Source organism: Molothrus aeneus, chromosome 13, assembly GCF_037042795.1.
Source record: "Molothrus aeneus isolate 106 chromosome 13, BPBGC_Maene_1.0, whole genome shotgun sequence".
NCBI lineage: Eukaryota > Metazoa > Chordata > Aves > Passeriformes > Icteridae > Molothrus > Molothrus aeneus.
This window is the reverse complement of record NC_089658.1, coordinates 3,332,725-3,358,421: the sequence shown is the minus strand read 5'-3', so window position 1 is coordinate 3,358,421 and position 25,697 is coordinate 3,332,725. Positions and strand designations below refer to the sequence as shown.

At 47.6% G+C, this 25,697-nt stretch overlaps 2 protein-coding genes across 3 annotated transcripts in view; one reads left to right on the top strand and one right to left on the bottom strand.

The window, feature by feature from the left end:
- The window catches only part of ARID3B (AT-rich interaction domain 3B), a 30,220-nt gene extending 9,554 nt beyond the window's left edge, over positions 1-20,666 (bottom strand). For both annotated transcript variants that reach the window (XM_066559073.1, XM_066559072.1), the window contains exons 1-4: positions 20,545-20,666; positions 16,598-17,186; positions 9,940-10,011; positions 8,467-8,539 (exon numbers count right to left, since the gene is read on the bottom strand). In XM_066559073.1, coding sequence (XP_066415170.1) covers positions 8,467-8,539; positions 9,940-10,011; positions 16,598-17,140 — 688 coding nt within the window. In that variant the 5' untranslated portion in view covers positions 17,141-17,186; positions 20,545-20,666. The remainder of the gene's footprint in view (positions 1-8,466; positions 8,540-9,939; positions 10,012-16,597; positions 17,187-20,544) is intronic.
- Positions 20,667-20,797: 131 nt separating this feature from the next.
- On the top strand, positions 20,798-25,354 carry LOC136562128 (actin, cytoplasmic type 5). The gene is made up of 3 exons (XM_066558775.1): positions 20,798-20,887; positions 22,023-23,019; positions 24,846-25,354. Exons 2-3 carry the CDS (start codon positions 22,033-22,035, stop codon positions 24,987-24,989), a joined length of 1,131 nt encoding a protein of 376 aa, XP_066414872.1. The 5' UTR covers positions 20,798-20,887; positions 22,023-22,032; the 3' UTR covers positions 24,990-25,354.
- Positions 25,355-25,697: the final 343 nt, after the last annotated feature.

Sequence of the window (25,697 nt, the reverse complement as noted above, 5' to 3'; positions counted from 1 at the left end):
TGTGAATTGTTTTGACTTAATGACCAATCACAGCCAGCTGTGTCAGACTCTGAGGAGTCAGTCACGAGTTTTTATTATCATTCTTTGTAACCTTCTGTCTGTATCCTTCCTCTTTCTTTAGTATAGTTTTAGTACGGCATTTTTTAATATAATATCATAAAATAATGAACCAGCCTTCTGAAAACATGGAGTGAGACTTATCTCTTCACCTCATCCTGGGGACCCCTCCAAATACCACATGGAGAGGTAAAAACAAAGGCTGCTCCTTCCACAGAGCTTCCAGCCTCTCACTCCTTTTCCCACCCAAACAATTCCCTGACAAGGCCACAGCAGCTCTGAGCATCCCAAACCCAGGTTCTGCTCCATCCTTCCTGCTTGGTTCTGTGTATTTTGGGTTAATGTGGAAGAAAATCTGATTTTTAACCTCCCCCTTTGGCAGCTCCTGGAAGTGCCAACGCCCAAACTGAGGAGATTTAGGCACGGAGAGGAAGAAGGAATAATAAAAAGCTGAAGTGGCAGAGCTTTTATTTGGCCTGGGAAACTCTGTCCTGGATCAAAGGGCCGCCCAGCCCATCCTGTCCCTACAATGGGCAGCCCCAGCCTGGCAGGAAGGCTGGGAGGGGGGCAGGGGACAACTGTGGAATCCCCAGTCCCCAGGGGAGGCTGGTGCCACTGCTGGCAGCCCCTGATCCCCCCGTTTATGGCCCTATAAATGAGTTTATTCCGTGCCATGAAAGGAGCCCTGCAGATGTCCTTGTCAGACATCCAAGGGGGATTTTTTTTTTTCCCTGTCTTTTCTTTGGGAATCCCATTAGGCATTAGTAGCTTGTGGTGCCAATTCCCACAGGTTAACGAGATGCTGGATAAAACAGCCCAGTTTTGCAGCTCTAAAGGGCTGAAAACCTCACAGATTCAAAGTGTTTCAATTTATATCAATCCCAGCCTCTTTCCTTGTCCAAGGAGCAGATCTCACAACCCCTTCCCATATTTCAGGGGCACAGATCCCTCAGGGAGCACAGAGGGAAATCCAAACCCTTCAAACTCTCTGTGGCTCCATCCCTGCCTCCCAAAAATCCTCAATTTCCTCTGTTTTTTCCTGAGCATCCATTTTGTCTCAGGGTGACAGCAGCACTGGGAATCAGGGCATGATCAAGTTACCTCCAGCTGTCACTCATCACCTGAGTCACACCCGCAGGGAAAACAGGGAAATATTTCCTTCCAAAGCCCCCAGGACACCCCAAAATTCCCCTCCTTTCATTAATTAGCCACAGCAGCAAAGCCTTTGCTGGGCTGGGGGAGGATGAAGCCCCTCTCACCCCATTTTTCCCAATCCAATTACAGGAATGGCATTAATTTGTCCAGCAGGAACTTTGATCCAGATGGAGAGTGAGGAGGAAGAGCTATGAAAAAAGCTCTCAGCAACTGAGAAAATACTAACAAATATCTGCTTTGTAATACCTTGCCTTTCCCCCAAACACACTTCTACCTTTCTCCAGATCCCCCCAGCTCAGCAGCTGAGAAAATACACAAATTATTAATCCAGATACTCCTGTGAGAGGCACAAACATCACCTGCATCAATGGGAATGAGGGCTGAAGCAATTCCAGGGAGCTGGAGCAGGAAAAGTGAGGGGGTCTGACCTCCCTGAATCACCTCAGCACCCCCTGAACACCTTCTCTCCCTCAACTGGGCTTTAAATAGGAGCAAAGTGCCCCAAATTTTCATTTATAAACCCAGCTAAATCGAGATTATAAATGTGTGTTTCCATCTAAAACTCAGCTAAACAGGGCTTTTATACAGAAACATGCATTTATAAACTCCATTACACAGAGAATATAAATTAATCCACCGAGAAATAATCTCAAATTTGGGTTTCCCCCGCCAAAATAAAATTTCTTTGTGCAGCTGAGAAACTTTACAGCAGGGACAGAACTGTCCCAGGAGCTGCAATAATTTCAGCTGAAGACAGCTTCCCTCTCTCAGCTTTGCTTTAAACAGCCCCAAAATTTCATTTATAAACCCAGCTACACAGGGATTTACGCAGAAACACACATTTATAAACTCAGATAAAGAGGGCTTTATACACAAACACTCAGCTAAATGTGTTTACACAGAATATAAATTCATCCACTGAGATAAAACCTCAAATTTGGGTTTCCCCCCCCAAAATAAAATATCTTTGTGCAGCTGAGAAACTTTGCAGCAGGGACAGAACTGTCCCAGGAGCTGCAATAATTTCAGCACTCCTAGGACAGCTTCCCTCCCTCAGCTGTGCTTTAAACAGCCCCAAAATTTTATTTATAAACCCAGCTAAATCGAGATTTAGATCAAAACACACATTTATAAATTCAGCTAAACAGGGCTTTAAGCAGAAACACTCAGCTACACACAGAATAGAAATTAATCCACTGTGATAAAACCTCGAGTTTGGTTAAATGATAAAATTTCTTTGTGCAGCTGAGAAACTTTACAGCAGGGACAGAAGAGCTCCCAGGAGCTGCAATAATTTCATCACCTCAGCACCCCCAGGACAGCTTTTCTTTAAACAGGACCAAAGTGCCCCAAAATTTCATTTATAAACTCAGCTAAATCAAGATTTAGATAGAAACACACATTTATAAACTCAGCTAAATAGGGACTGATACAGAAACACTCAGTGAAATGTGTTTACACACAATATAAACTAATTCACTGAGACAAAACCTCGAGTTTGGTTTCCCCCCCAAAATAATATTTCTTTGTGTAGCTGAGAAACTTTACAGCAGGGAAAGAACTGTCCCAGGAGCTTGAAAAATTTCAGCATCCCCTGGAAAGCTTCCCTCCCTCAGCTGTGCCTTAAACAGGACCAAAGCGCCCTGAAATTTCATTTATAAACCCAGCTAAGTTGAGATTTAGATGGAAACACACATTTATAAATTCAGCTAAACAGTGACTGATATAAAAAAACTGAGCTAAACAGGGACTGATACAGAAACACTCAGTGAAAAGTGTTTACACAGAGTATAAATTCATCCACTGAGATAAAACCTCGAGTTTGTTTTCTCTGCCCAAAATAAAATTTCTTTGTGCAGCTGAGAAACTTTGCAGCAGGGACAGAACTGTCCCAGGAGCTGCAATAATTCCATTTTCCACTGCAATAATTCCATTTCCCACGCGTTCCCCCAGCACTGCCCCACACTACCCCGCAGGTCCCGGTGAATTCCCGGTGTTTTCCAGAGGGATTTGGTGCCCCCTCCTCCCCCAGGCAGGCCCGGGGAAGGTGATAAAGGCAGGGTTTATTGGAAAGCCCCAGCGCTGCCACAGGAAAGGCTGAAGGGCAGAGCCCGGGCCGGGCAGGGCTGTCAGGGCTGTGATGGATTACTGTCATCTGGCAGCGCCAGGATTAATGAGCCCGGGGCCAGGGGGCAGAATTCCAGAGGGAAAGGTCAGAGCCGGGGCCACAGCACAAGACTTGTTGCCTTTTGATGGTAAACTCATTTTACTGTACTTGCAAGCCTCCTGCCCCGAGCCAGAGGAAGATCCTCCTCTGTTTCCTCGGAAAATAACAACTTCTGCCTCTCAGCAGAACCCCAGCTCCATAACTCGGCCCATCCCAGCCCCACCACTTGGCTTCCCAACTCCATAACCTGGTTCATCCCAGCCCCACCACTTGGCTCATCCCAGCTCTGTAATTTGGCTTCCTAATTCCATAACTCGGCCCATCCCAGCCCCATCACTTGGCTTCCCAACTCCGTAACCTGGTTCATCCCAGCTCCATCACTTGGCCCATCCCAGCTCCATCACTTGGCTCACCCCAGCTCTGTAATTTGGCTTCCCAACTCCATAACCTGGTTCATCTCAGCTCCATCACTTGGCCCATCCCAGCCCCATCACTTGGCTCATCCCAGCCCCATGGCTTGGCTCACATCAGCCCCATAATTTGGCTCATCCCAGCCACACCACTTGCTTCATCCCAGTCCTGTAATTTGGCTCATCTCAGCTCCATAGCTTGGTTCATCCCAGCTCTGTAATTTGGCTCATCCCAGCCCCATCACTTGGTTCATCTCAGCCCCATCCCTTGGCTCATCCCAGTTCTGTAATTTGGCTCATCCAAGCCCCATAACCTGGCTCATCCCAGCCCCATAGTTTGGCTCATCCCAGCCCCATCACTTGGCTCATCCCAGCTCCATCACTTGGCTCATCCCAGCCCCATCACTTGGCTCACACCAGCCCCATCCCTTGGCTCACCCTAGCTCCATATTTTGGCTCATCCCAGCTCCATCACTTGGCCCATCCCAGCCAAAGGAGGGGCACAAGGAGTCTGTTCCCACTGGGAAAGGGAAGCTGCAGAGTCATCCCAAGGGCTCCTGGTTTTCTGAGCAGAAAGGCAGCCACAGTCCAGGTTTCTGGGATAAAGGGTTTCCCAGAGGAAGGCTGACTGGAGCCATAAACATCTCTGGCCTTTCAGGGAATGTCTCCTACAGAATTCACAGAATCACCAGGTTGGAAGAGACCTTCAAGGTCATTGAGTCCAGCCCAGCCCCAAGACCTCAACTAAACCCTGGTACCCAGTGCCACATCCAGGCTTGGTTAAACACCCCAGGCATGGGGACTCCACCACCTCCCTGGGCGGCCATTCCAGAACTTCATCACTCTTTCTGTAAGAACCTTTTTCCTAATATCCAACCTGTATTTCCCTTGAAAAGCTTTCCCCCCTTCCTAACCCCTTGAACTGCAGTAGATGTATCTGATTTGGTCCCTACAACTAGCAGAAATTCAGAACGACCTTAGCAAAATTGTTTTGTGTTACCCTAAAAATCACATCTGGAAAGTGATAGCAGTTTCTTAATTAGGTCTTATTGATTAGCACCTGCTTAATAGAGGAACGTGGGACAAAGTGTGGGTGCAGCCACAGGTGCCCAGATCACCTCCATGCAATGGGCACTTGCTCCAAAGCTTCTTTAAAAAATAAGAAACCATCAGAGGGGTTAAACAGCAACTGGGGAATTAGTCTTCAAGAAAAAGGAGCTGCCTTGAACAAAACTATAAAAAAGCACAACTGTTGATGAACTAAGTCATCACTAAGTCAATACAGCCTCCTCTGTTCCAGGGAGCCTCAGGGGTTAACCCAGAGGGACCTCAGTGTCCCCTCTGTCCCAGGCTGGAGCTCCTGGAGGGGCTGAGCCCCAGGAAAGCCTGGAATGGCTGGGATTACACCTGGCAATCACCTGGGCAAGGGGGCTTGGCACATCCATGGCTGAGGGATTAATTGGGACCATCCTCTCCCTCCCACCCCAGGGCTTTGTTCTTCTCCTCTCCACCCTGCCTTGGCCAGGCCTGGCAGTCAGACCTCAAGCTGGAGATGCAGGCTGAGGAAAACTGCCCCAAAAGTGGGTTTGAGGTGAATTCCAGGGAATTTTATGGCTTTCCTTGGCCTCCATGCCAGAGATTCCCTTCCACACAGGGATTTCCAGCAGCCTAAGCCACGACTTGTCCTGCACAAAGAGCATTTAATCACACCCAGCTCTGCTTTTTAATCACCTCCCACCTACCCTATCCAATTTCCTCACACAAGTGTCCATTTTACAGCAAGGAACAAAGGAGGTGAGAATCCCCAGGGTTTGTTCAGCACAGAGATGTTGAAATCTCACTAAAATGAGATTTTTTCACTCCCACTGCTGTGAAAAATAGGCACGGAAACTACATTTTTAAGCCACAACCTGTAGCAGGTAAATAAAAAGCTGCTCTTCCCACTCCAAATATGTTCAGGGGAGATTCTGTATCAGGCAGCCAGAAGGAACAGGTTTTCCCCCCAGGAAACTGGGGAAGCCCACAGTGATTTAAAATAATACTGAGCCAAATCTCAAGAAAAACAGAATTTCATGTTTCATCTTTGAAGGGAGGCACAGTAATTCCGTAGGGTGTGGGAATTCCCAGCTGAACTGAGGGAAAATTCATTTTACAGCAGCAAATCAGCTCCACCCCTGCACTGTCTCAGCTCCTGGTTTGCTCAAATCCTTCTCCAAGGAGAAATCCTGGCTGGTTCAGGGGTTCAGCCTGAGACTTACGGGGTTTGGTTCTCCAGAGCTGGCAGAAAAAGGAACAGGGACCCCATGGAGAGCTGCAATCCGGTCCCTGCAATCCCTGGAATGGAGATCCCAGGGAGAACTGCAATCCCTGATCCTGCCCTGATCCCATGGAGAGCTACAATCCCTGATCCCAGGGGGAGCTGCACTCCCTGATCCCAGGGGGAGCTGCACTCCCTGCCCCTGCCCTGGACCAGGACCCCACAGAGCTGCAATCTTTGAAGAGAGAAAACAAGAGATATGGGACTTCATAACCTGAAGCTGTAATTGACAATTAACTCCAATATGCAAATGGAGCAGAACTTATAAAAGTCATGAGAGACCTCGTGATCAGCTGTCCATTTTTGTGACCATTTTGGGTCTATCTTGGGTGCAGCCCTGGCTGGGCTCTTGTGCTGCCCAAAGTGAATCCATTGAGGAGATCCTTTCAATAAATCCCTGCTTTGTTCTTGAGCTCACTCTAGTCCCTGTTGTAGCTCAGCCTTCCCAAGGCATCACCCCCAGCCCTGCTGTCCCACCCTCCCTGTGCCCACCTGCCCCTCCCAGGAACAAAACCCCACAAAGGCCAGTTCCAGCCTCCTAGAAAGAAAACTCCACAAAAGCCAGTGCCAGCTTCTCTCTGGTGTCCCCTCCCAGGAACAAAACCCCACAAAAGGCAGTTCCAGCTTCCCAGGAACAAAACCCCACAAAGGCCAGTGCCAGACTCCTAGAAAGAAAACCCCACAGAGGCCACTGCCAGCTTCTCTCTGGTGTCCCCTCCCAGGAACAAAACCCCACAAAGGCCAGTGCCAGCCTCCCTCTGGTCCCCTTACAAGGTTTCTGCAGCTCCAGGGCCCTTTTATGGCTTTTGGGAACAGCCCTACACATCTGATCTGTGTTAAGAGCTGTTCCACGGCTGCCCCTTCCCAGGGGCATCCCAAAACCATCCCAAGCTTTTCATCCCTGCAGCTCCTGTGAAGTCCCATTAATCTTTGCAGTTTCTGCTCCCTCAGCTCCTCCTGGACAGCAGCAAATCCCTGGGTTTAGGTTTTTACAGTGGGATTTTTATTGGCAGAGCTGCTTCCCGGCCCCACAGACACCAGGGGCAAATTGAGCAGCTCTTCACACTCTGCTCTCAGGAGAGGAGCTGCATTTGGGGTTTTTTGGGAACAAAGCAGTTCTTCAGCCCAGAATTGGGATTTTAGAAAAACTGTGCTCTCAGGAGAGCTGGATTTGGGGTTTTTGGGGAACCAGGCAGCCCTTCAGAATGGGATAGGATGTCAGAAACACTTTGCCATCAGGAGAGCTGGATTTGGGTTTTTTAGGAACAAGGCAGCTCTTGAGTCTGGGATTGGGATATTAGAAACACTTTGATCTCAGGAGAGCTGGATTTGGGGTTTTTAGGAACAAGGCAGCTCTTCAGACTGGGATTGGGATGTTAGAAACACTCTGCCCTTGGGAGGGGAGCTGGATATGGGGTTTTTGGGAACCATGCAGCTCTTGAGTCTGGGATTGGGTTGTCAGATACACTTTGCTCAAAGAGGAAGAGCTGGATTTGGGGTTTTTTTAAACCAGATTGGGATTTTAAAAAGACTTTGCCCTCAGGAGAGCTGGATTTGGGGGTTTTGGGAACAAGGCAGCTCTTGAGACTGGGATTGGGTTGTTAGAAACACTTTGCCCTGAGGAAAAGAGCTGAATTTGGGATTTTTGGGAACAAGGCATCTCTTCAGCCCAGGACTGGGATTTTAGAAACACGTTGCTCAAAGGGGAAGAGCTGGATTTGGGGTTTTTTTTGGGAACCAGGCAGCTCTTGAGTCTGGGATTGCGATGTTAAAAACACTTTTGCTCTTGGGAGAGACAGATTTGGGGTTTTTCAGGAAGCAGGCAGTCCTTCAGAGTAGGACTGGGCTTTCAGAAACACTGAACTCTGTGCCACTGACACCTCAGGGGGACAAGAGAGCACCCCAAACATTCAGAGGTGCTTCTGTCACCCAACACCCCAATTAAACAGATTTTAATTATCGCCAGTCTGCTCTGAGAACTGGATTGGGATCACTGACACCCTGGGAATGCCCAGGAAAAGGTTCCTGGGATCTTCAGGGCATGGAAAACATCAGCAACTACATCAGAAGGTGAAGAAATTGAAGGCAAATTTAATTTAATTTAATTCAAATGAATTAAATAATTAAAATTAATAATTAAATTAATTATTTTAAATGAATTCATTAAATTAAATTAATTTTTAAAATTAATTTATTTTATTAATTTAATTTAATTTACAGGCCAGATCTTCCTTGCTGTTGTCCTCAAATGCCAAGGGAAATGCCCCAAACTCCAGGATTTGTTTTTTTCCAGCCTCAGGAGGGAAGAATTCCCTCTCCTGCCCCATTCCACCCTTGGAATTCCATGAAAGGTCACTCACCCCTCTTCTGCATGAAGATGAAGAGGTCATCCAGGAACTCCTTCCTCTCAGGGTCGCTGTCCAGCTCGTACAGCTGGGGGGACAAAGCACAGTGAGGGCACAGAACATTCCAGAACTCTGGCTGCTTCCAGGGGGGAAAGGACAGCACAGCAGACACAGAGAGGGTCCTGGGGGCTCAGGGGCCATGGCTGGAAAGGATCCCCAGGAATGGAAAGGATCCCTGGAATGCAATGGATCCCCAGGGATGGGATGGATCCCCAGGGATGGGAAAAAAAATATGAAAATGAAAAAGATCCCCAGAAAGGAAATGGTTTCCCAGAAATGGAATGGATCCCCCGAAATGGAATGGGTGCCCAGAAATGGAAAAGATGCCCATAGATGGAATGGATCTCCAGAGATGGAAAAACAAAAAGAAAATGAAAAAGATGCCCAGAGCTGGAATGGATCAACAAAAATGGAATGGGATTCCCAGGGATGGAATGGATTCCCAGAAATGAGATAAATGTCCAGAAATGCAAAGGATTCCCAGGAATGGAATGGATTCCCAGAGCTGGAAAAGATCCCCAGAAATGGGATGGATCCCCAGAGATGGAAAAGAAAAATGAAAACGAAAAATATCTCCAGAAAGAGAATGGCTTCCCAGAAATTGAATGGATGCCCAGAGATGGAAAAATAAAATGAAAAAGATGCCCAGAGCTGGAATGGATCCCCAGGAATGGAATGAATCCCCAGAGCTGGAATGGATCCCCAGAGCTGGAATAAACCAAAAGCCTTCAGAAATGCCAGAAACCAGCCCAGAATTGATTTGCTGTGGGAATAATTTTTAAGTTACTATTTATATTCTATTATTTATACTGATATATAATACATATTTATAAAACAAATTTTATATGACACTTCTATAAATAATAAATATTTATAAAATATAAATATTTTATAAATAGACAAATTTATAGAATAGAAATTTTATATAATATTTATATAAATATTATATAAAATATAAATATTTATAAAATAGAACTATTTATTAATATTTATTATTTATAATTTGGGCTTGAAACAGCCAAATCATTAAAATGAATTTCTTTAGGCAGTGTATCCCAGAAGAGAGGAGCTTTTTGGGGCTGAATTCCTGGGAAGCTCTGGGACAGCAGAGCTGCCTTAGTTTAAACTGAACCCCTTCAGCTGCTGCACATTCAAATCCATGAGCACAGCATTCCAGAGGGAGAATATTCTTCTCCCAGCTGGAGAAAAACTGGATTAAAGCTTTTAAATATCCCAAGTTTGGTTGTTAATTCCTATTTCAATAAGAATTAAACACTGTAACCCCATACAAGGCAACAAACCAGCCCCAAACTGCAGAACGAAGCAATTTCCCCACAAATTCCCTGCAGGGAGGGCTCTGCCATGGGTCAGGGGAGGATTCCCCAAATTCCCCAAGCTCCCCAAATTTCCCCAATTCCCCAGACAGACCTTGGCAAAGTCTCGGGAGATTTCCCTTCCCCGGCCGGCGTCGCCTTCGTCGCTCCAGCTCCCGCCGCCGTTCTGGGGAGGAAAAACAGCGCAGGATGGAGGGAGAGGCCCCAGGGGGTTGGGGATTTTTGGGTTTTTCGGGTTTTTAGGCACAAACACAGAGAAAAGCAGCTGCTGGTTCAGCCTGAGGTGGTGAGAAAGGTGGGGAGGGGGTTTGTGGTTTTGTTCCAGTTTCCTGGTGTTGGAATTCGGGGTATAGGGAATGTTTCTCTGTCTGGTCTGAGGTTTGATCCCTAGGAGAACACTGCTTTTTATCTTCATTTATGGAGATTAAAACGCTTCTAAAAAAAGATTTAAAACTAAAAGCTAAACTGGAATTAAAAAATTAAAATTAAAAGCTAAGCTAAAATAGAAAAATTAAAAGTAAAAGCTAAACTAAAATGAAAAAAAGCTTCTAAAACTTTGGGGTGGATTGGAATCTATGAGTGTGTGAAAGAAAGAGATATCTTATTATTTTATTGTTTAATAAAATGAATATATAAATAAATAATATATTTATACAAATAATAGATTTATAACATAAATATTTATTGTTTAATAAATACAATTAATATATTATATTGCTATTTAATAATTATTACATATATAATAAATTATATCTAATATATATAATTTTATATAGTTTATGTATCTAATATATATAATAGAATAGAATATATATTATATATAAAATGATTATATATATTATGATGTCTATAATATATCATATCTATTATATATTATATATATAAATATATAATATAATATGTTGTATATTTTTATATATTATATACTATACAATATATATTATAATATAGATATTATATATATTATAAGTATTTCATTTTATTATTTTATTATACACCCAGTTTATTACAGGGTGAAAAACTTAAGTTTCAGGTTTTTGATATGGAGGTAGAAGGAGACAAGATGGAAGATTTTGGGCGTTGTTTGATCTTATTCTTCATCTACTCCACTTTCTGCAGTGTTTGATTGGTTAGAAAGAGCTGAAATGTGGATCTTGGGTAAACAGACAAATAATTAGTTATTGGTAGAAACGTTTAAGAGTTAATTAAACAAAATAGTTTTAAAACTTGTGTGTTTTGTGATTTTTTGGTGCTTTTTTTTCCACACTAAGTTTGGTATATAGAGGGTGTGCTGAATTGTTGACAAGAGAAAAAATAAACAACAACCTGAAGACTGAAAAAACTAAAAGTTCTATTTCTTTCTTAAATTTTAACACAAAACTTTTTAGGGGTTTTTTTTTTTTTTTGTTAAAATTTCCCCATGAGGGATTTCAAATCCTGGAAGTGGAATTTCTCCTCCCCTCCTGAGGAGCAGGATGTCAGCTCCTCAGTGCCTCTGCTGGGTGACATCCAGCACCTACAGAGCTGATTTTTGCCCTCATGTCCCTCTTTTTTCCACAGAGCCCCTGGTGAAAGGTGTCACCCTTCCTTCCTGACCTCCAGACCATCCTCCCTGTGCTTCCCTGGAAAAGCAGGAGCAGAAGGAGGGGAATAATCCCTCTGGTGCCCTGACTCCAGGAGGATGTGGATTTTCCACCAGAGAAATGGAGAGCTCAGCTTTGCTGGATTAAGGCTCCTTAAAAGGATTCATCAGGTTAGGGCCTATTCCACTTGGGAATCACCATGCTGGAGTGGTCTCCAAAGGATGGAAACCAGCAGCTCCAGCTGGATGGAAATCCAGGATAGCCCTGAAATAAATCCAGGCACCCTGAGAACAACAACTCTGTAAAGTCCTGGTCCAGTGCGTGCTAGAAAAGGGAAGAGTCAAATCCACCTGGACAAACACATGGGGAGAAAAGGTCCCAGCACCCCAAAAGCACCCGCTGGGAATTCTGGAGGTGCTCCTGCATCTCAAATAAACCAGCAGCTCCAGCTGGATGGAAAAGCCAGGATGAGCCTGAAATAAATCCAGGCACCCTGAGAACAACAACTCGGTAAAGTCCTGGTCCAGTGCGTGCTGGAAAAGGGAAGAGTCAAATCCACCTGGGACAAACACATGGGGAGAAAAGGTGCAAAACCCTCAAAAGCAGCCTCTGAGGTGCTCCAGCACCTGAAATAAAGCAGCAGCTCCAGCTGGATGGAAATCCAAAATAACCCTGAAATAGAACCAGGCATCCTAAGAACAACCCCAAAAAGTCCTGATCTAGCATGTGCTGGAAAAGGGAAGAGCCAAATCCACTTGGACAAACACATGGACAGAAAGGGTCCCAGCACCCCAAAAGCACTCCCTGGGAATTCTGGAGGTGCTGCAGCACCCCAAAATCCCAGCACCATCTGGCTGTGAGGCTCCCGTTGAACGAGGAAGATGAAGAGCTCGTGCACAGCCCCGTGCCCCACCCCGAGCTCCCTAATGCCTGCTGATTGGGTTTGAGCCACTAATTGCTGCTGGAAAGTCAATTAGCCAGTGAGCCCCATCAACTGAGAGATTTTTAATGGGGGATTATTGGCACTTCTGTTGTGTCAGCTGTTTGTGGCACAGGATCAATTGCCAGCCCTCTCCAGGCTGGGTTTGCTCACAGGAGGATCCATCCCAATGTCCTTTCTCCCTGAGCCTCTCTCTCTCTCTCCAGCAGATTAAACCCACAGATTTTTGGCTAATTATGGAAGCATCCAGCTGCTCCTAAAACTGTTCACTAGGATCAAATCCATGGAGCAGCCAGAATCAGACAGAGGGGCAGGAAAAGGAGGCAGCAGGGATTTCCCAGCCTGGACCTTGCACACTCAGGGATTTGTGCAGGTTCAGCTTTCTGACCCTTCCCTGGATATAAATCCAGCAAATTCTGCTTCCAGAGGGAATTCTGGTCATGCTGAGAGCTTATTCCACTCCATTTGAGGGCAGGGATGAGAAAGAAGAGGGATTAAAGGAGGCAATTCCCTCCCACCAGTGGGTTTGAACTTGGGACAATTCTCAGCAATAAAACTTTTAAAGACTCTGGAAAAGTTAAATAGAACATATTTGGGTTGTATTCTAGGAAATTAAAAAGAAAAAAAGGTGATTTGATCACAATGGCAGAGGATAAGCAGAACAAATCCATCCCATTTTCCACAGCTCCACCCTGGGATCTGGGGGGCACCTCCATGGAAAAGGAGCTTAGGGCAGCTGAGGGCACCAGGCTTTGGCCATATGGCCACCAAAGCTGTCACCTGCTGTCACCTGGTGTGACCTGGGCTGGGGCAGCTGCTGCACCTCCTCCTGCTGCTCTGGGGAGGGTTTGGGGACAATTCCCACCGCCAGGGCCACCAGAGCCCTTCCTGTGCCCCTGACACCTTGAGGGCCACCAGAGCCCTCCCTGTGGCATCAAAGCCATCCCTGTGCCACTGACACCTCAGGGAGCCTTCCCTGGCCCACCAGAGCCCTCCCTGTGCCACCAACACCTCAGGGGCCATCAGAGCCCTGCCTGTGCCACCAGAGCCTCTCCCTGTGCCACCAACACCTCATGGGCCACCACAGCCTTCCCTGTGCCACTGACACCTTGAGGGCCACCACAGCTTTCCTTGGGCCACCAGAGCCCTGCCTGTGCCACCAGAGACCCTTCCTGTGCCACTGACACCTCAGGGAGCCCTCCCTGTGCCACCAGAGCCCCTCTGTGCCACTGACACCTCAGGGAGCCATCCCTGTGCCACCAGAGCCATCCCTGTGCCACTGACACCTCAGGGAGCCCTCCCTGTGCCACCAGAGCCCTGCCTGGTGCCCAGCCCAGCATTAACCCCTGAGCTGCCAAGGTGACCAACACTTCCCATCCTCTGCAGGACAAAAACCTTCCAGAGCAGAGGAATAAAAACTCCAGGCTCAGCTGCACCTCCTCACTTTGCACGGGGTTTTACAGGGGTTTTACAGAGGTTTTTAGGTTTTTTAGGCCAGGAATCTGCTGAAATACCCACCTGGGGATGAGCCCTCCCCTGCCCTGTGGGTTGAGTCAATGAAAAGGAACTGGGGCAGCAATTTCAGGATTATCAGGGAATCCACAGAAATTCCTTTTGTGGGCAGAGTTAAGCCTTAGGAAGTGAAACAGATGCTCTGAGAAAGAAAACTGTGGTAGAACAAACGCTGATAAGATCAGGGCTGCTGCCTTGAGCTGCAAGTTCTCAGGCAGGGAGAGCCAAGGGGTAATTACTGCCCACAGCAGCTCCTGCAATGGGAACCTTGCTAATAACAGAGCTCAATTCAGCAGCCCCCAGCTTCAAAGGCAGCCCCTGAAAACATCTGAGTGATTTCAGGAATGGCAGGGAGGATGGGGAAGGGAAGGGCTGAGCTTTTACCATTAATTGCTTTTTTTTTTTTTTAAATGAAGTTCATTGCATGTGTTTCCATGTGCAAACAGGAACCTGCTGCCTCATCCTTGAGGAAAAGCTGGGCTCTCTGAATTCCTCCTGCTCCCAAAGACTCAGAGGAACCAGGACTGATTTGGGGTGAGAAGAGGGATCCTCAGTGCCAGCCCAGAGCCACTGATTCACCCCAGAGTGAGAAAAACACAAGTGCAAGGGAATGAAGGATTCCAGCTGCTGGCAGCTCCTGAGTGCAGCCTGAGCTCCTGGGAGCTGCCACCAATCCCACAAACCAATGTGGCACTGAATTAATCCTACAGTGATTTGCCTGCCTCCTTCCCCGGCCTCAGGATCCTAACTCACCTCTGCAGGGGAGGAGCTGGGCATCCTCTGAATTCCCATTTCCCTTTCCTTTCCTTGGGGAATCCTCTGAATTTCCATTTCCCTTTCCTTGGGGAATCCTCTGAATTTCCATTTCCCTTTCCTTGGGGAATCCTCTGAATTTCCATTTCCCTTTCCCTTTCTTTCCTTGGGGAATCCTCTGAATTTCCATTTCCATTTTCCTTTCCTTTCCTTGGGGAATCCTCTGAATTTCCATTTCCATTTTCCTTTCCTTTCCTTGGGGAATCCTCTGAATTTCCATTTCCATTTTCCTTTCCTTTCCTTGGGGAATCCTCTGAATTTCCATTTCCATTTTCCTTTCCTTGGGGAATCCTCTGAATTTCCATTTCCATTTTCCTTTCCTTGGGGAATCCTCTGAATTTCCATTTCCATTTTCCTTTCCTTGGGGAATCCTCTGAATTTCCATTTCCATTTTCCTTTCCTTGGGGAATCCTCTGAATTTCCATTTCCTTTTCCTTTCCTTGGGGAATCCTCTGAATTTCCATTTCCATTTTCCTTTCCTTGGGGAATCCTCTGAATTTCCATTTCCTTTTCCTTTCCTTGGGGAATCCTCTGAATTTCCATTTCCTTTTCCTTTCCTTGGGGAATCCTCTGAATTTCCATTTCCCTTTCCTTTCCTTGGGGAATCCTCTGAATTTCCATTTCCCTTTCCTTTCCTTGGGGAATCCTCTGAATTTCCATTTCCCTTTCCCTTTCTTTCCTTGGGGAATCCTCTGAATTTCCATTTCCTTTTCCCTTTTCTTGGGGAATCCTCTGAATTTCCTTCCTTTTCCCTCTTTCCTCTCCTCTTTCCTTTCCCCTTTTCTTTTCCCTTTCCCCTTCCCCATTTTCTTTCCCCTTTCCCCTTCCCTCCCCTGGAATATAAAGTGCTCTGGCTCCCAGGATCAGGTCACATCCCCCTGCACCCAAAAATCCACAATTCCAAGATCCCTGAGGTCTGACAAGAAGTAACTCCAGTGAGGCATCAGCAGGGAGCTGCCTGCACCTAAAATGACCAAACCACCAGGTTTTCCCCCAGATCCCACCCCACAAAGGCTCTCACAGAGCAGGGAAACCCATAAAGCCCCAAACACGTCCCAAGCTCCTGGCACCTCCCTCCTGGCACTTTGGGGCAAAAAAGTGGGATTATTTTGGTACAAAATGGTCGGAAACAGGAGAGTTTCTGGTCTAAAATACCAGAATTCTGAGTGAAATTCATTTATTTCCTTTAAGTTTTGATTTAGGGCAGGAAGGATTTGCTGGGATGGCCCTAAATCCAACTTTCAGCAGGGGCTGGAGGTGAGAGCAGCAATAGGGATAAATCCTGGAAATAAACACAAAATTTGCACTTTGTGTCCCCTCAGACTGACCTTCTTGGGGGGAAAGTGACCAAATTTGGGTCCTCCTGCTCTCATTTGGGGTTTGGGGGTTTCAAAACACACCCAGCTCGGGGGAACAAAGCAAAAACCAACCCGAAACACACCCCGAGCTCCTGGCACCTCCCTCCTGGCACTTTGGGGCAAAGAAGTGGGATTATTTTGGTACAAAATGGTTGGAAACAGGGGAGATTCTGGTCTAAAATACCAGAATTCTGAGTGAAACTCATTTATTTCCTTTAAGTTTTGATTTAGGGCAGGAAGGATTTGCTGGGCTGGCCCTAAATCCAACTTTCAGCAGGGGATGGAGGTGAGAGCAGCAATGGGGATAAATCGTGGAAATAAACACAAAATTTGCACTTTGTGTCCCCTCAGATTGTCTTCTTGGGGGAAAACATGACCAAATTTGGGTCATCCTACTCTCATTTGGGGGGTTTCAAAACACACCCAGCTTGGGGGAACAAAGCAAAACCCCAAACACACCCCGAGCTCCTGGCACCTCGGGACAAAGAAGTGGGATTATTTTGGTCCAAAACGGTTGGAAACAGGGGCGATTCTGCCAGCACTGACCTGTTTGAGCGGCTCGTCCAGGCGCCAGCCGGGGCGGCCCGCGGGCGCCGCGCAGCGCTGGGCGGGGTCTGTGCCCGGCTCCTCCCTGCCCTGCTGGGTGCCCGCCACGGGGCTGGCACCGCAGCCCGCTCTGCCCTTGGCGTGGGCACCTTTGGGAGCGCGGAAACACGGCAGGGCAGAGCAGCTCTCCTGGCCGGGCACCCCGGGGCCATCCTCCAGCTCAGCGCCGTCTTCTTCATCATCCTCCTCCTCCTCGTCCTCCTCCTCTTCATCGTCCTCCTCCTCCTCAGAGTTGCCGCTGCTCTGCTCCAAGGGCCGGCCGGCTGCAGCGGGGGCTCTGCCCGCGGTGGGGACAGCGGAGGGGACAGCGGGGGGCACCCCCCGGGCGCGGGGCTGCCCGGGGAAGGGCGGCGGTGTCGGGAACGGCACCTGCGGCTCCCGGCGGCGCTCCCGGCAATCCATGGACACCGCCGGCTGCTGCTGCTGCTGTTGCTGCTGCTGTTGCTGCTTCTGCAGCTGCTCCAGCACCGCCTGCAGCTTCATCCCGCCGTGCGCATGGCTGGCGGCCCCGGCGGGAGCCGCGCAGGATCTGCCGGGGACACAAACGCTGCTGAGGCAGAGCGGCCGGAGCTGCTGCTTTCATCTCTTCCCCAGGAAGGGAGGGGATGGACGGAGCAGAGCCGGGGCTCTTTCCTGTGCAGGAGACCGTGAAACAATCAGCGAGGCTTTAACAGCCCCGGGCGGCAGCGGGTGGCGTGGGGTGGGGTGTGCGGCTCTGCTCTGCCCCAAGGCGCCCCAGGGGCTGGTGCGGGACACGCTCCACCAAAGGAGCTGCTGCGAGGGCAGCGCTGGGGCTGCCTAAGAGGACACAGCCAGGAGGAGCTTGGCCACATTTGTATTAAAAAAAAAAAAAAATCTATATCTATATATATACACACACACACACACACACACATATATATATATATATATATATATATGTGCATGCCAGGCTATCCCTGTGGATAGAAATTCTTCTGTGCTCTCACTCTGCGGCTAAATCCCTGCCGCTTCGTAGGAAAAAATAGAAATAAATAATAAAAAATAAATTTAAAAATAAGTTATATATAGGTACACATATACATATATTTGTAACCAAATATATGTATATATATGCACACCCGTGCCAGGCTACCCCTAAATTCTTTTGTGCTCTCACTCCATGGTTAAATCCCTGCCACTTCATAGGAAAAAATAGAAATAAATAATATAAATAAAAATAAATTTTTAAATAAATTATATATATATATATATATATATATATATCTCCACATATTTATGTCTGTATATATATGTATATATATGTGTGTGTATATATATATATATATATATATATACACACCCCTGCCAGGCTATCCCTAAATTCTTCTGTGGCTAAACCCCTGCACTTCTTAGAAATAACTAAATAACTAACTAAAGAACTAACTACAGAACTAACTAATTTAAATAAAAATATGAATAAATAAAAAAAGAAATAATAGATAAATAAAAATAAAAATAAATTAAAAGAAATTTAAAAGAAATAAATTTAAAAAGTAAAATAAAAATAAATGTAAAATAAAAAAATAAAAAAGAATTTAAAATAAAAAATGAATTTAAAATAAAAAATAAATTTTCAAATAAAAAAATTAAATAAAAAATTTAAATAAAAACAAATTTTAAAATAAATTAAATAAAAATGAATTTAATATAAAAATAAGGAAATATAAAAATGAAAATAAAATTTAATATAAATAAATACATCTTTTTAAAAACAATAAAAATAAATAAATAAATTTATTAGATAAATAAGATTTTAAATAAAGAAATAAATGAATAAATAAATACAGCTGCTATGTTGGACCTGCTGAGGCAGCACTGGAGAGAGCCCAGCAGGGCAGCCCCGGGCTGGGAGCAGAGCTGGGGACAAACCCTGCAAAAAGGCACAAAATCTGCACTTTGTGTCCCCCAGATTGTCCTTTTTGGGGGAAAAGTGACCAAATTTGGGGTTGGAGGGTTTCACAACACACCCAGCTCAGGGGAACAAAGGAAAAACCAACCCCAAACACCGCCTGAGCTCCTGGCACCTCCCTCCTGGCACTTTGGGGGAAAAAAAAAGGATTTTTTGGGGGGGAAAAAAGGATTGGACCTTTCATGGCCCTGCCTCGCTTTCAGGGTCACTTTTGATGTTTTTCCCCAGATTTTTGTGCCCCTCCCTCACTTTCAGAGTCCCCCCCATGACTTTGGGTGTCCCTCCCTCACTTTTTGTGGCTCTCCCCCATTTTTTGTGTCCCTGCCTCCCATTCAGGGTCACTTTTTGTGTCCCTTCCTTACTTTCAGGGTAATTTTTGGTGGCCCTCCCTCACTTTTTGTGTCCCTCCTTCACTTTTAGGGTCACTTTTGGTGTCTTTCCCTCACTTTCAGGGTCTCCCCCTGTCATTTTTGGCTTCTCTCCCTCCCTCACATTCAGGGTGTCTTTTTGTGTCCCTGCCTAATTTTCAGGGTCACTTTTGGCATCCCTCCCTCACTACCAGGGTCTCCCTCTGTCACTTTTGTTGTCTCTCTCCCGTTTTTTGTATCACTCCTTCACTTTTAGGGTCACTTTTTGTCTCCCTCCCTCACTTTTAGGGTCTCCCTCCATCACTTTTTGCATCCCTGCCCCACTTTTAAGGTCATTTTTGGCATCTCTGCCTCACGTTCTGACTCTCACCCCATCACTTTTTGTGTCCCTGCTTCACTTTTTGTGTCTCTCCCTTATTTTCAGGGTCTCCCCTTGTCACTTTTTGTGTCCCTCCCCTGCTTTTTGTGTCACTCCTTTGCTTTCAGAGTCTCCCCCTGTCATTTCTGGCATCTCTCCCTCACTTTTTGTGTCCCTCCCTCACTTTCAGGGTCTCCCTTCTGTCACTTTTGTTGCCTCTCCCCCATTTTTTTGTGTCCCTCCTTCACTTTTAGGGTCACTTTTGATCTCCCTCCCTCACTTTTTGTGTCTCTCCCTCCATCACATTCAGGATAACTTTTGGTGTCCCTCCCTCACTTTCAGTGTCACTTTTTGTGTCCCTCCTTCACTTTTAGGGACACTTTTGGTGTCTCTCTCTCACTTTTGCCATCCCTCCCTCACTTTCAGGGTCTCCCCCTGTCATTTTTGGCTTCTGTCCCTCACTTTTTCTGTGCCTGCCTCACTTTCAGGGTCATTTTTGGTGTCTTTCCCCAGTTTTTTGTGTCCCTGCTTCACTTTCAGGGTCTCTTTTTGTGCCTCTCCCTCCCATTTGGGGTCACTTTTAGCATCCCTCTCTCACTTTTAGGGTGTCTCTCCCTCACTTTTTGTTCCCTTCCCTCACTGTTAGGGTCTCCCCCTGTCATTTTCTGTATCCCTGCCTCACTTTCAGGGTCACTTTTGGTGTCCCTCCCTCACTTTTTGTAGCCCTACCTCATTTTCGGGCTCTCTCCCCATCACTTTTTGTGTCCCCGCTTCACTTTTTGTGTCCCTCCGTCACAATCAGAGTCACTTTTTGTGTCCCTCCCTCGCGTTCAGAGTCACTTTTGGTGTCCCCCACTCACTTTCAGGCTCATTTTTTGGGTCCCCCTCACCTTCATGTTCTCCCCCGGTTTTCAGAGCCTGTTCCCGCACTCCGGAGGGGCCGGGCCGAGTTTCCCCACCCATGGCCGGGTTTTAATGCCCCGTGCGAGCCCTCCCAGCCCCTTTAACTCCCGTTTTTAACCGGCTCTCTCGGCAAGCAGCGCTCGGGCACCGCCTGCAAGAGTTACCCGCACCGAGGGCCGGTAATTAATTAATTAATTAATTAACTAATTAACGAACCCCCGTTTTACCGCGGGATCCACCGAGGGTTCCGACCCGACCCTCCCCTCAGGCGGAAATACCGAGGGTTCCCCCCCCACCCACCTCTCAGCACCGCGGTTTCCCCCGTTACCTCCCGTGGCGGGTCCCGCCGGTCCGTGCGCGGCCGCCTCAGCTCCTCCTTCCTTCCTTCCGTCCTCCCCTCCTTCCTTTCCTTTCCCTTCCCTTCCCTTCCCTTCCCTTTCCCTTCCTCCTTCTCCCCTCCCGCCCCTTCCTCGCCCGGCCGGAAGCACCGGAAGCGCCCGCACCGCTTCCGGGAACGGCCCGCGGGGAGGGGGAGGGAGGGAAACCTGCAGCCAATCAGAGAGCGCGATGCCGGCCGCCTTCCGGTTCCGGGTGGTATAAAAAGCGCGCGCGGCGCGCGGGCCCGGCAGTCGCGGAGGAGGCGCCGCCGGGGGCTGAGGGAGTGCGTGAGGGTGAGCGGGCTCCTGCGAACGCTCGGAGTCGAGCGGCGCATCGTGAATGGCGTTTAGAGGTCGCCCCGTATCTGTTTGAGCTTTGAGGAGTGGCTTGGGCGTCCCTCGGAGGGAGGGTTAAGGTCTCATTATGTCTGTTTGAGCTCTGAGGGTGGGTTTGGAGGGGTTCTCTGTGTCCCTTTGAGCCTTTAGCGTGGGTTTAAGCGTCTCTCAGGGGGATTTAGAGGCTTCTCCGTGTGTGTTTGGACTTTTGGGGGGGATTTTAGGGGTGTATCTCTCGGGGAAGGGGTTAGGGTCCCTTCACGTCAGCTTAAGCCCTCAGACGGGGCTTAGGGCCCCTCCATGTCTAGTTGGGCCCTTACGGCAGGGTTAGGGGTCCCTCAATATCTATTTGGCCTCTTAAGGCAGGGTTAGGGGTCCCCCGATGTATATTTGGCCTCATAGGGCAGGGTTAGGGGTCTCCCAATGTCTCTTTGGAGCTCTAGGGAGGGTTAGGGGTCCCCCGATGTATATTTGGCCTCTCAGGGCAGGGTTGGATGTCCCCCAATGTCTGTTTGGCCTCTTAGGACAGAGGTAGGGCTCCCCCTCATGCCTGTTTGGGCGCTTGGGCAGAGTTGGGGGTTCCCCAATGTTTGTTCAGGCTCTGAGTGTGGAATTTAGGGTTCCCCTGTGTCTGTCTGGTCCCTCAGGGAAGGTTGGGATCCCCTGCTGTGGTCCTTGGGGTGGAATTAGGGCTTCCCCCGTGTGTGTTTGGGTCCTTGGGGTGGGTGGGCTCTGGCAGGGATGGTTCTTGGTGCTGGGGACCTTAATTCCCTCAGGTCTGTGCTGGTGGGGGGGCTGTGTAGGGGGGTCCCCTCAGATCCCTAGGAAAGGACTGGGAATCTCAGAACATTTTGGGTTGGAAGAACCTCAAGGATGTTTCCACTCCCACCCCCTGCCATGGACAGGGACACCTTCCACAGCCCTGTGCTTGTCCTCTGGGGGACTGCATTTATTCCTACGTGTGTTCTGAGGCCATAAAGCAATATTTTACCTCCCTGCCTTGCCCTGCAGGGCTTAATTCCCACCCTCCCTGGTGCATCCCTGCCCATCCCCACGGGCAGGGAGTGCCACCCCGCTGTCTCTCTACCCTCAGACCGGGCGGGATGGCGGACGAGGAGATCGCTGCCCTGGTGGTGGACAACGGCTCGGGGATGTGCAAGGCGGGGTTTGCTGGCGATGATGCCCCCCGCGCTGTCTTCCCCTCCATCGTGGGGCGGCCGCGGCACCAGGGCGTCATGGTGGGCATGGGCCAGAAGGACAGCTACGTGGGCGACGAGGCGCAGAGCAAGAGGGGCATCCTCACCCTCAAGTACCCCATCGAGCACGGCATCGTCACCAACTGGGACGACATGGAGAAGATCTGGCACCACACCTTCTACAACGAGCTGCGCGTGGCGCCCGAGGAGCACCCGGTGCTGCTCACCGAGGCGCCCCTCAACCCTAAAGCCAACAGGGAGAAGATGACGCAGATCATGTTCGAGACCTTCAACACCCCGGCCATGTACGTGGCCATCCAGGCCGTGCTGTCCCTCTACGCCTCGGGCCGCACCACGGGCATCGTGATGGACTCCGGCGACGGCGTCACGCACACGGTGCCCATCTACGAGGGCTACGCCCTGCCCCACGCCATCCTGCGCCTGGACCTGGCCGGCCGCGACCTCACCGACTACCTCATGAAGATCCTCACCGAGAGGGGCTACAGCTTCACCACCACGGCCGAGCGCGAGATCGTGCGCGACATCAAGGAGAAGCTGTGCTACGTGGCGCTGGACTTCGAGCAGGAGATGGCCACGGCCGCCTCCTCCTCCTCGCTGGAGAAGAGCTACGAGCTGCCCGACGGGCAGGTCATCACCATCGGCAACGAGCGCTTCCGCTGCCCCGAGTCCATCTTCCAGCCCTCCTTCCTGGGCATGGAGTCCTGCGGCATCCACGAGACCACCTTCAACTCCATCATGAAGTGCGACGTGGACATCAGGAAGGATCTGTACGCCAACACCGTGCTGTCCGGGGGCACCACCATGTACCCGGGCATCGCCGACCGCATGCAGAAGGAGATCACGGCGCTGGCTCCCAGCACCATGAAGATCAAGGTGGGCACGGTGTGGTGGTTGTGAGGGTCTCTAGGATGAGGTGTGAGATGAGGAATCTGACTCCATGTTCTCAGAAGGCTAATTTAGTATTATATTGTGTTAAAAGAATGCTATACTAAAGTAAAAGATGAGGAATCTGACTCCATGTTTTCAGAGGGCTGATCTATTATAATAGAGTATCATTTTATGATATTATATTAAAAGAATATGATACTAAAGAAAAAGATGAGGAATCTGATTCCATATTCTCAGAAGGCTGATTTATTATTATAATAGAGTATCATTTTATGATATTATATTAAAAGATTACTATACTAAAGAAAAAGATGAGGAATCTGATTCCACATTCCCAGAAGGCTGATCTATTATTATAATATAATAATATTTTATTATATTATATTAAAAGAATGCTATACTAAAACTGTAGTAAAGAAAAAGAGGAGGAATCTGACTCCATATTCCCAGAAGGCTGATCTATTATTATAGTATAATAATATTTTATTATATTATATTAAAAGAATGCTATACTAAAACTGTAGTAAAGAAAAAGAGGAGGAATCTGACTCCGTATTCTCAGAAGGCTGATCTATTATTATCATATCATATCATGTTATGATATGGTATTATAATAATGCTATACTAAAGAAAAAGATGAGGAATCTGCCTCCATATTCTCAGAAAGCTGGTTTATTATTTTATGATATTATATTTAAAGAATGCTATACTGTCACAGACACATTTTCTGAAAAATCCTTTCACTGGGATTTTTCTCCTGAGAAGCTGAGAGGCCCCAGAAAGGAAATGTAAACAGTAACTATCTGATGGCTGTGGAATGTGCTCTGGGGATTGTTTACCAACAGGTGCATCTTTGATTGGTCTCATGGGAATTGTTTTCATTTGGTGACCAATGACAGCCAGGCTGTGAGCAGTCACAGGATTTCATTATCATTCCTTTCCTTGGTAGCCTTCTGCTGTCTCCTTTTGCTATCTTTAGTGTAGTTTTAATATATCATTTTCTTTTAATGTAATATGTGGTGGTGTCCCAGGGTCCCAGGATGAGGGAAGAGATGAGAATCTTGACTCCATGTTTCAGAAGGCTGATTTATTATTTTATTATATATTTTATATTAAAAGAAAATGATATACTAAAACTATACTAAAAGGATAGAAGAAAGGATTTCATCAGAAGGCTTGCAAGGAAAAGGAATGATAATACAATCTTGTGGCTGACCAGAGAGTCTGAGACAGCTGGGCTGTGATTGGCCATTAATTAAAAACAACCACATGAGACCAAAGATGCACCTGTTGCATTCCACAGCAGCAGATCATTGTTTACATTTCATTCCTGGGGCCTCTCAGCTCCTCAGGAGAAAAAGATCCTAGCAAAAGGATTTTTCATAAAATTTGTCCTTGACCATAATATATATCATAAAATAATAAATCAGTCTTCTGAAACATGGAGTCAAGGTTCTCATCTCTTCCCTCGTCCTGGGGATCCACAAACTCCACCACACTATACTGAAGAAAAAGAAAGGATACATCAGAAGGCTTTGCAAGAATGAATAATAAAAACTCGTGACTCCTCAGAGCCTTGACACAGCTGGACCATGATTGGTCATTAAATGAAAACAATTCATATGCTGGGTAAACAATCTCCAACATCCCGTTCCAAAGGGAGAAGCTGAAGCTTCTCAGCTTCCTAGGAGAAGAAATCCTGGCTCAGAAGGGATTTTTCAGAAAAGGTCCCAGTGACAGGCAGGGAGGGCAGGGTGGGCACAGGGGGGTGGAACAGCTCTGACCCCCTCTCTGTGTCTCTCCTGGTGCAGATCATCGCCCCCCCTGAGCGCAAGTACTCGGTGTGGATCGGGGGCTCCATCCTGGCCTCGCTCTCCACCTTCCAGCAGATGTGGATCAGCAAGCAGGAGTACGACGAGTCCGGCCCCTCCATCGTGCACCGGAAATGCTTCTAGAGGGGCTGCTGGCACCCCCTGAGCCCTGCTGGCAGCATCCCCTCCTTGCTAGCAGCACCCCCCACTCTCCCTGCCAGCAGCACCCCCGACCCTCCTGGCACCCCCTCAGACCTTGTTATTCCACTGCTCCTTAGCTCCCAGTCCCTTGTCCAGGTACTAATTAGTAATTAGTGTGTGTGTGTGTTTTAATGGCTCGTTAGGCTCCTGCTCCTCTTCTTCAGGCGGAGGGTTGTTCACTTTCCCTGTGTAACACCCATAGGATGACACTAAAGTTAGGTTTGTCACCTCTAGGTTTGTCACCTCTAGGTTCCTTTGTAGGAAAAGAAATAAACTTCCCAGGTTTAAACACTTAAAAAAAAAAAAAATAGCTGTTTTTGCTTGCTTTCTTTCAGGGGTGGGTGCTCTATCCCCTTATTGGGGTGAAAGGTTTTGGGATTCTGACCTGGCTTGAAGTTAAAGCTTAGCCTGAATTTTGTTTTCTGAATTCTCTTTAAATCCCATCACAGTCCCTGTGCTGCTCGGACCATTTTAAGAGCTGTTAGGCAGCAAAGCGTGCCTGGAATGTGGCTCTTGCAGCCTGACTGGACTTTCATGGTAACTTGGCTTTTTTTAGAACACAAACAGCTCTTCTTGTCAGAAAAAGTCGGTGCCTTGGCACAGGAGTTGGTCACCGGAGTGGTGGCCTCTCCTTTTTTGGGAGAGGATGAG